Genomic DNA, 10,661 nt, shown 5'->3' with positions numbered 1-10,661 from the left:
ATGCCACAAAGGATTAAGGCAGTTCTGAAGGCAAAAGTGGGTGCAACTTGGTACTAGCAAGGTGTACCTAATAAAGTGGCCGGTGAGTGTTCATTCTTATGCCTTAAAAACAAATGGTATACTGAAACAGCATTTAAAGAAATATCTAATACATTTGGCATTTTAAGGTAACTAACAGTTGTACAGTTGTAACAGTTATTATTTACATAATAATAGTCTCAATAAGCAGCTTTCCTGTGATTTTAACTTAACAATAATAAAGACTTCAAAGTTTAGCTTCCAAAGTCACAGTTTTTGAATCCTGCATAGTAAAGATACAGCAGTGTGATGTTTTACAGATGTGATATTCAGATGGTAGAGACTTTAGAGAGAATTTTGTTCAAAAACCATAGGCATGGATCCCTCTGGCCTTGTATCACTGTTTCAGTCTGGTTGATGCATTATAGCTTGGAGTATACATATATACACGTTGGGTCCATTAGTACCAGATGAGGAAAAAATACAGTACCTCAGCCAACTGACTGTTATCGCTGACCATATGTACGTACACCACAGTGTACCCATCCTCTGATGGCTACTTCCAGCAGGGTAACACATCATTCAGCGAAGCTCAAATCATGTAAAAAGTGGTTTCTTAAATATGACAGTGAATTCAATGTAATCTGTTGACCTCCACTGTCACCAGACCTCAATCCAATAGATAACCACTGAATGTGGTGTAACTGGAGATTTGCATCAGGGTTGTGCAGCGGACAAATCAGGAACAACTGCACGATGCCATCATGTCAAAAATCTCTAAGGAATATTTCTTAGACTTTGTTAGATCTATACCGCAAATAATTGTGGCAACATTGAAGGCAAACAAGGAGCCAACCTTTTACTAGCAGGGGGCCATAATAAAGAGAACAGGGAGTGTATTTTCAAGCACCAACCCTTCAACCTGAAATGTGATGAAATAATAACTGTTTCAATCTTGGTATTTTGAATTTAGGGTTGTGATTGAAAGAAAAAAACTTTTAAAGTCTTGCTTCCAAAAATGTGCCTAAACCACTTGCACATATTATAATTATTATGTAAATCTCTAATAAAACTTTTTTGGTTTCACCAATAGAGTGAAAGTTAAATATGAAGGTAATTCAAAACTTGAAATCGTAAATGTAAAAGTTGGTATAATGAGTCAAGTGCTAACACAAAGAATTTGTAGTAAATAATCTTGAAAACATGTGTAATAAAAACTAAGTACATTTAATAATTTATTAATTCAAAAGGTTCTTCAGTACAGCGCATGTCTAATTATTTTGTAACTTAAACCCTTTTAAATATTTAAATTAAATGATTTATCACAGCACTATGCAGCTTCTTTTAATGTTTTGTGTATTTTTGACAAATCAACAAAAATACTGAAATTAAAACTGAAATAACCGAAATATTTGCCTAGGGTGGCCTACGGGGTGAGGTGGGTGGTAGACGGTCAAGTTTTCTGCACCATGACTCTTTTCAGAGACACACCAGAAGCATTGTCCCCCAAAATATTGGAGACAGATGCATTTGTCGCCCCAAGTAACGTCAACAACATCCAAAAAATGTTTTATCATCTTATTTCAGCAAAATGCCACTACAAAAGAAAAAGCATTAACGACAGCAGGACGTTGTTTTCTTAAAAAGAGTAACGTCGGTGTGAGTAACGGTTACACATCACGAGTGAACACCTGATTGCATTCGGCTATTTATCATGTCTGACATCAAATTAAATATTATGTGTAATATTGTCTTATCAGAAGAATGATAGTACATAAGTAGTGAGGCAGTTGAAGCAATAAAAGGTGGAGAGACGGAGGAAGCTTGAGTGAGGGCATAAATGATATTAGAGCCAGGGGCAGCTTCAGGGTGTGGTGAGGTTTAAAAATCATATTGATTGAATAGATCCAGAAAGGGGAACAGGTGAGGACCGATGTCAGTTTAGATCATTTTGTAATCATTATTTTTTATTTCCACAGTACTATAAAGGTTTGGGTTAGAATATGAGGTTATCAGCTGCACTAGAACACCCCACAAGTGTTCTGCACATTTATATGGTGAAATGCTACTCCATAATTACCAAGAGGTGGATGTTTTCCCCCATTATTTTTAAAATGTGCCACCATTTTGCTCAGGAGCAGTACCTTAGACATGCAACTCTGAAGCTATTTTGTATGTTTAGGAGCAGCAATACAGCAGTGCAAACAGAAAAAGAGGATGGTACAGGACTGGAAGTGAGGTCTTAAAATAAATCAGTGATACATCTTACATTGATAAGTACTGTGCACTTTTGGGTAAAAAAGCTGGTAATATGAACGTTTCCGCAGGTGTAGAAGCAGGTGTTATCAGTATTCATTTCATCCTTCTTTCTTTCCTCCATTCTTTTCTCCTTATCTCCCCTTTTCCTTTTTGCCCCACCTTTCTCTCTTTCGTGCTTCTTTTTTCCTTTTCATTTCTGTCTCTGTCTCCGTAACAATTTAAATAATCCAAAAGCAGTTTCTAATAAAGTTTCTTTTATAAATATCAAGCAGAGCTTTAAAGCATCAGCTGTAATGCTCCACTTGTCAAAGTAAATCTGTTGGGCTTTTTCTTGGCACTCAGACAACTATTCTGAGCGCTACTCTGCCGGACAGGACATGGTTAAAAAAAAGATTAATAAAATAAAATTAAAATAAATAAATAAATCAGTGAACGCTTTTAATTTCAGGCTGAGGTTATGCTATTAACAGATTTGACAGTATAAGCCTAAACACATCTGCAAATCAGTTGTTAAAAATCTTTATGTATAAGAAAAGCCTTAAAAGATTTTGCTTTTTTATCTTTTGTTAGTCAGATCCTGATACTGTATATTACTGTATGTAATGTCATGAGGCCATGCAGGGACATCCATGGTTTGAAGCATTTTTTACCAATAAAACAAGTTAAACCATTTAGCTTGTCAGCCACTAAAAATAATCAAGTAAAGGTAACAAGGTTAGGTCAGGTCTACACAACCGGCAGTAAATATTATTGACATATATTTTGAATATTTATATTTCTTAATTTTATTTTATTTTGTCCATTTTGCATTCAGGGAATGTAAAATATAATATCCTAACACATCCTGGATCCAACCGATACTTTGCGCTGGGGATATGGCGTGCATTGATATTGCAGTCAACTGGGATTTGATATAATGTTCAGCTCTAGCACTTTCACCATTTTTTTTTTTTTTGTATCTGAGTAATTCAGATTTTTTATTTTTCCAACATTTATAACAATTACATTTAATTTGGAGCAGGATTATCTAAAACTAAATACAGATCCTTTTTAAAGCACAGCTTGTCACTTTTGATCTACTTATTCTGTTCAGAAAAATGGAAGTTGATGTGTTATGGAATATGTAGAAATGTATGTAAAAGGGAATTACATTTTTTCATTTAATTGTTATTTTACTTTTCACTTCACGTTTTTATTTTGTCACTTTCTTTCTATTTCTATTTCTTTCCTTCAAAATTTAGCTTTTTAATCTCTAAAAAAATAGAAAAAGGAATTATGTCTGCAAATGCAAAAACATTTTCAAAATCCGAACTGGAAACCAGTTCTAAAACCAGAAACTAAAGATCCTAATCTCATTGACCCGGCATCTTAATCTTCATCCTCATGATTTTCCGGCGGAGTGCTACAGAGCCCTTTAAACCGCCCTCTAAACCTTTGTGTTCCACACATTTGAAACAGAGGACTCAGGCAGCAGCAGAAGTGGCAGAGTATAAAACTGAAGAAATCTAGACGGTTTATCACATAAAGCCCCCTAAAGTCGTAATTTACAGCACCCAAAGCCATGAGAGAATTTATAAAAAGTAGGATATTGTAAGGGGTCAGGCAAAGAAGAGAACTAACTGTTATACATGCAGTTATTTTGGAAGGCCGAGGAGAGCTACTCATGCTGCTTGATGAGATGTTTATCCACATGTGCAAGTAGCAGAACGTAACCATAATGAAGGGAATGACAAAGAAAAGAAATATCTGGATGTTAACTTCAATTAACTGCATTTCAGAGATACATACTATCATAAATCCATGATGCGGATCTGTGACATAACTGTGTACTGCTAACTTAATGCTCACAGCAGCAGACACCAGCCAGATTGTGACGCTGGAAATGAGGACTCTATGTCTACCTAAGTTCTGAGTAGATAGACATGATGGCTGGATCACAGTGACGAAACTATGAAAAGCCATGGCAGTGAAGATTGCCGCATAGCTGTTCAGTCCAAGCAACAAAAAGCCTCTGAAGATTCCACAGGCCCATTCGCCAAAGATCCATCCATGGAGCATGTTGCATGCAGCAAAGGGAAGAGTCGCAGTGAAGCAGAGGTTAGAAACTGTGAGCTGCAGAAGTAATAAGTCAGAAGTTGTCTTCCAAGCCTTATCCCTCAGGAAAACCCACATGATGAAGCTGTTTCCAAGCATGCTGATAACGAAGACAATGCTGACAAACACACCAGCACACAGCTGAAAAGCTGGGACCTCAGTGTGAGCTTCATCCATGTCATTATAATAGTCCAAATAGAAGAAAGAATAATTTTCTGTCATCCTGGTGCAGTCCTGTAAGAGAACAACTTAAATATCAGGCAAAAAACAACCTATTAGTTTTCTAAAACTGACATATGTGTGCTATCTTTTTACTTGGATTAAAAATTTTGAAATTTAAATTGAACTGCTTCCCTTTGGGATTAGGTTACCAATGTGTCTCAGCCTCTGTTTTTCATTGCCTGTCGACAACATTCTGTACATTTGCAGTTAGATTGGCTTCCAACATCCCAAATGTCCAATCTGTTTCCCTCACACTTGCAGACTCCTGTCTTTACCTTCTTCACACTGAGATTTACATCCAGAAGGAGTTAATGCTACAAATCTCTGACTCAATGCAATCTGCTGGGTTTCTTTAGATAGAAAAACTTTTGATCCAATTTGAATAAGTAACTGAATCTGACTGCACTGTTCAATGGTTAGGATTAATTGGAATGTATGTACCTGACTTTGTGAAGTGCCTTGAGACGACATGTGTTGTGAATTGGCGCTATATAAATAAAACTGAATTGAATAGAATTGAATTTATGGGCCAAGTTTCTCTGCCAACTATCCCTAACTAATCCAAACTGATGAAAACTTTTCCAATTTGGAATTGGGGCTAAAATTGGGCAAAGGAAATTGCCTAGTTTGTCTCTAGCTTAATTCGTAGAGAGTAAAATCACCACCTTGACAATTTTACTCAAATAAATAGTGTTATTCAGTTAATGCATTTGGTTATATATTTACCAATAAAAAAAAAAAGACAAAAGGCCTCCGTGTATCACAACGCTGAAACCCGATCCCAGAGGCAAAACGTCACACAGGAAGGAGACCAAAAGCTGCAAAAGAAACAAATGACCAGTCAGTGTAAAATACCAGCCACACACCTTATAACATTCAGTCAACAAACTAGAAACACCAGAAGCAACAGCTACAGTGCCATAAGTATTGACCCTTTTACCATTTTTGTTCAGTTACAGCCACACACTACTGTCAGTCAAATTAGAATATTATCGAAAAGTTCCTTTTTCAATAACTTAATTAAGTGAAACACATTATAAAAATAACTTATACACAGACTCGTGTTTTCAAGCCTTAATTTCAGTTAATTATAATTATTTTCATCATACAGCTAACGCAAACACAACGTTTAGGATTAAAATATTATATCAGACCAACAAAAAAAACAAATTGTTACAGAAATGTGGGTTTAATTAAAAGTATGTATAATACCTGCTTAAATTTTTTTATTTTCTAAAAGTACTTTTAATCCAACAAACAAGCCTTATTGGGAAGCATATTCAAACTTATTAAATATGACTGTATTTAATTACGGTTTTATCTAACCTACCAACCCGAAGCAGGTGATAAATTGGAACACAAATGAGGTATAGTTTACTTTAGCTTTGTTTACAAATGAAAACCTAAAACAACTTGCCATGCAACTACATTTTTCTACAATTACAGCTGCAAGTCTTTTGCAGCATCCAACAAGTTTTCTTCCAGGATTGTCCTGTATTTGTGCCAGCCATCTTCCCATTAGTTCTGACCAGCTTTGCTGTCCCTGCTGTAGACAATCCTCCCCACAGCATGCTACTGCCATTACCATGTTTCACAGCAGGAATAGTGTGTTCAAAGTAATGTTAGGTGACCCTATGAAAGGCTGTGGGTTTTTCAAACATATTTCATATGTATATTTAATTTCGAGATTAACAATATAGAGAAATTCAAGTAATAGAAATAAACAACAGAAATCGAAGAAAGGATGTTTAAAAATCTTTTGTTAAATGTGATTAAAACATGGAAGTTTTAAACATCATTACTCTGCATTTTGAAGGAGCCCTGCTCAGACATTTAGTTTGGTTAGCTCACGACTGTTGATGTGAGAGTGAATGCCAGGGTGAGAGCTGTCTGAGGCCTTCAGAAAGAATATTGTAGCAGTTTATGTGTGTGATAATGGATTTAAAAATGTATCAAAATAATTTGAAATTAGTTAACTGGTCGGAACGTAGTCTATTGCTATACCATCTAACCTCGCTATGACGCCCACACCAAAGACAAAGTCATAGTTACGACTTTCAAAGACTTAATAAAAAGATGCATGTCATATTACAAGATGCAAAATCCCATAAGACACAAGGTCACAATTAAAGTCATAATGATAAAATACAACGTCACAGTGGTACAGTATATAAAGTCAAAATACTTTTGATTGTTCTTTCATAGAAAAGTTTTTGAAAATATCATATGAAATAAAGAAATTATAGTACTGCCTTTTCCTCAACCATTTTATGAAATAGTTGTTAGTGCCACCGTCTCCACGTTGCGATCGAGCTTTTGCGGCCTTCAGTTTAACCTACTGTCTGTTTACCTAAAGCAAAACACTAACATAACACATAAACGGCATACGGTGCTAAAATAAAACAAATAGGATCACATACACGCTCGGGCCCAAGAGTAGAAGCAAAAGAAGACCTCCTAACGTCTTTCTTTTATGATCAAACACTTCGCGGGAACGCAGCAGAGTGAAATGAAACCGGAACTGTACCCAGCAGAGAAAGCCAAAAACACGTGCTGAGTGACTCGTGCCCTCTCGCGGGAACACAGACAGGGAAACGGATAAATAACGTTTTTATAGCAGCTTTCGAGAGACAGCAAGTTCAATTCGTGGCAGTGGCAGGCAGAAATGGCAGTTCCGGTGGCAGCTCCATCTGCTGTAAATTCGGATGTGCGAAAGCAACCGCAAAACATAGAAACAGATAAAAAAAAACATTATTTGACTGACAGAATAAAGTGCATTTATTTACCAAATGACTTAAGGTTTTATTTGTGGACATGCTGCTGGTATCAACTTGAAATGGTTGCCAGATATGCTGAACCCTGTTTAAAGCTTTAGTAAAAAGCTTACTATGCGGTCCAATAACAACTACAAATAAGCTAGATAGCTTAACTATGACTACCCAAAACAAGATGAAACTTTCAAAATGCCTTTTGAAAATTGCATATGTTGTTGCTATAAAAAAGGAATATCGAATCCATCGTGCTGAAGTAACTACTCAACTGAAATATAACCTTTAAAATGTGGAAAATGTTCTATTTTTTCACAGAACGTTTTTTTTTTTTTTTTTTGATACATGGTATTTATTTAAATATCCAGCATTTAGGTTTACCAGGCAACCCTGCAGGGCAGGTATTGGATGTTCAAACAGCCAATCAATACAAAATCTAAAGCTTTTTGCTAGGTTTGAGGAAGACTAATTCGTTTTTGTGGACACTAAACAGCATAGCCCAAGTATATGTACTACAGTGACCCTCTGGCACCCTGTGGCAGCCTTGTGGCCAGGGACTTCCACAGAGTGCCAGCGTGGTTTTAAGCATTTATTTATAATTTTCTGTGAGTGACAATTCCGAATAGCCGCTCGTGCTCTTTAATAAACCGACTGTTTTATTTAAGTCTTCGTCATCCTTTCAGCATGTCATACACACACATAGTGCTATTTATTTTCCATCTCAAGTAAATACAGCCACCTTATGTTATGGGTCTAAAGCTGTTTATTAAATAAAAACCAATAAAGACATCATCATTTAAAAGTAACAGGCTATAACAATAATGACATCCCGTTTGCCGATAATCAGCATTGGTTTCCACAAAACCAGCCGCCTTGCCATCACTTCCGGTGGCAGCTCCTTAGACAATAGTAACTATGATCAATTCAATTCAATTCAAAAATACTTTATTAATCCCAAAGGGAAATTAAATGTTGTTATAGCTCATATTATGAAGGTTTCCTCAAAGAGCTGTTGTAGATGCTGATGGCTGTGGGCAGGAAGGATCTCCTGTAGCGCTCCGTCTTACAGCAGATCTGAAGAAGCCTCTGACTGAAGACACTCTGTTGTTGTAGAACAGTCTTATGAAGAGGATGCTCAGGGTTCTCCATAATGTTCTTCATTTTATGAAGAATACGTCTTTCCACAATGATCTCCAGAGGTTCCAGAGGAGTCCCCAGAACAGAGTCAGCCTTTTTTATCAGCTTGTTGAGCTTTTTTAAGTCCCTGGCTCTGATGCTGCTTCCCCAGCAGATGATGGCAGAAGAGATCACACTTTCCACAACAGACTTATAGAAGATATGCAGCATCTTGCTGCAAACACTGAAGGACCTAAGCTTCCTCAAGAAGTACAGTCTGCTCTGTCCCTTCTTGTAGATGGCTTCACAGTTGCATCTCCACTCTAGTCTGTTGTCCAGGTGAACACCGAGGTATTTATACTCCTCCACCACCTCCACTTCTTCTCCCATGATGGAAATAGTTTTTGACTTATTCCTGTTTCTCTTAAAATCTACAATCATCTCCTTTGTTTTAGTCACGTTCAAAATGAGATGATTGTTTCCACACCATGCCACAAAGAGGTCCACCACCTTCCTGTACTCCGCTTCTTGTCCATCTCTGATCCACCCCACGACTGCAGAATCATCCGAGTATTTCTGCACATGACAGGAGTCTGTCTTGTACTGGAAGTCTGAGGTGTACAGGGTGAAAAGGAATGGTGAGAGTACCGTCCCCTGTGGTGTTCCTGTGCTGCTGACTACCTGGTTAGACTCACAACCCTTCAGTCTCACAAACTGTGGTCTGTTTGTCAGGTAGTCTTTGATCCAGGAGATTGTTGAGGCCTCCACCTGAGTCTTCTGGAGTTTCTGACAAAGCAAATCAGGTTGGATTGTATTAAATGCACTGGAGAAATCAAAGAACATAATCCTCACAGTGCTACTGGCTTTGTCCAGATGACAGTGGGTTTGTTGAAGCAGGTGTATGATGGCATCTTCAACTCCAACTCCACAGCGATGAGCAAACTGAAGGGGGTCCTGATGGTTTACTGTTTGCTTACTCAGGTGGGCCAACATGAGTCTCTCTAAGACCTTCATGATGTGAGATGTCAGAGCAACAGGTCTATAGTCATTGAGAACTGATGGATGAGTTTTCTTTGGTACCGGAACAAGACAGGAGGTCTTCCACAACACTGGGATCTTCTTCTGGGCCAGGCTAAGGTTCAAGAGGTCCTGCAGAATCCCACAGAGCTGCTCTGCACAGGCCTTCACGACTCTAGGGCTGATATGATCTGGACCTGCAGCCTTATTCTGATTCAGTCTCTCCAGTTGTCTCTTCACCTGACTTCTTGAGACACACAGGTGGAAGGGGGAAGCAAAGGAAGCATCAGCATCTTCTGATATGGTTGAAGGCAAACATGTAGAAGCATAAGGGTCTAGGGCTGAGGTGGAAGATAAAAAATGTGAGGTGTTACTGGACAGCTGTGTGTCCTGTGGGTCAAAGGAAGGTGGAATGTCTGTTTGGCTGTGAGCAGGAGGAGGAGGATGTGAAGCTTGTTTCTGAACTGAACCTATTGAAGAATATGTTCAGTTCATTGGCTCTGTCCAGACCTCCATCGGTCTGATCATCCTTCTGCTTGAAGCCTGTGATCTTCTTCATCCCTGTCCACACATCTCTGATATTGTTTTGCTGGAGCTTGCTCTCCAACGTCTTCTTGTACACCTCCTTGCTGTCTCTTATCTTGACTTTAAGTTGCTTCTGTAAACTCCTCAATAATTCTCGGTCTCCCTCTCTGAAGGCTCTTTTTTTCTTGTTAAGCAGGTCCTTCAGGTCACTGGTGATCCAAGGTTTGTTATTGGGGAAGCATCTCGCGGTTCTGGTGGGGATGATGTTATCCACACAGAAGTTTATATAGTCGGTTACACACTCAGTCATGGCATTGATGTCCTCTCCATGTGGCTGGCACAGTTTGTCCCAGTCTGGAGCCTGAAAGCAACCTTGCAGAGCTTCTTCAACTTCCTGTGACCATTTCTCACAGTCCTCTGAACAAGGGGCTTATATTTCGAGCAGAGAAAAACAAGATTGTGATCGGATTTGCCTAGCGGAGGTCTTGCTGTAGAGATGTATGAGTCCTTGACATTTGCATAAAACAAATCCAATGTTTTGTTTTCTCTGGTAGAGCAGCTGACAAACTGTTTAAACGTTGGTAGTGTAGCAGAAATTGCCACAAAAGCATTGGGGTTTTGTGTCTGTAGTTTAGCAACAAC

At 38.2% G+C, this 10,661-nt stretch overlaps 1 protein-coding gene across 1 annotated transcript; it reads right to left on the bottom strand.

The window, feature by feature from the left end:
- Positions 1-2,611: 2,611 nt before the first annotated feature.
- On the bottom strand, positions 2,612-5,413 carry LOC124870530 (C-X-C chemokine receptor type 1-like). Its single transcript, XM_047369264.1, has 2 exons — positions 5,320-5,413; positions 2,612-4,605 (listed from the first exon to the last, which is right to left on the bottom strand). The coding sequence occupies exon 2, from the start codon at positions 4,591-4,593 to the stop codon at positions 3,646-3,648; it is 948 nt and encodes a 315-aa protein (XP_047225220.1). The 5' UTR covers positions 4,594-4,605; positions 5,320-5,413; the 3' UTR covers positions 2,612-3,645.
- Between the last annotated feature and the right edge of the window lie 5,248 nt (positions 5,414-10,661).

Source organism: Girardinichthys multiradiatus, chromosome 6 (genome assembly GCF_021462225.1).
Source record: "Girardinichthys multiradiatus isolate DD_20200921_A chromosome 6, DD_fGirMul_XY1, whole genome shotgun sequence".
Lineage (NCBI taxonomy): Eukaryota > Metazoa > Chordata > Actinopteri > Cyprinodontiformes > Goodeidae > Girardinichthys > Girardinichthys multiradiatus.
This window is presented reverse-complemented; position numbering and strand designations above follow the sequence as displayed.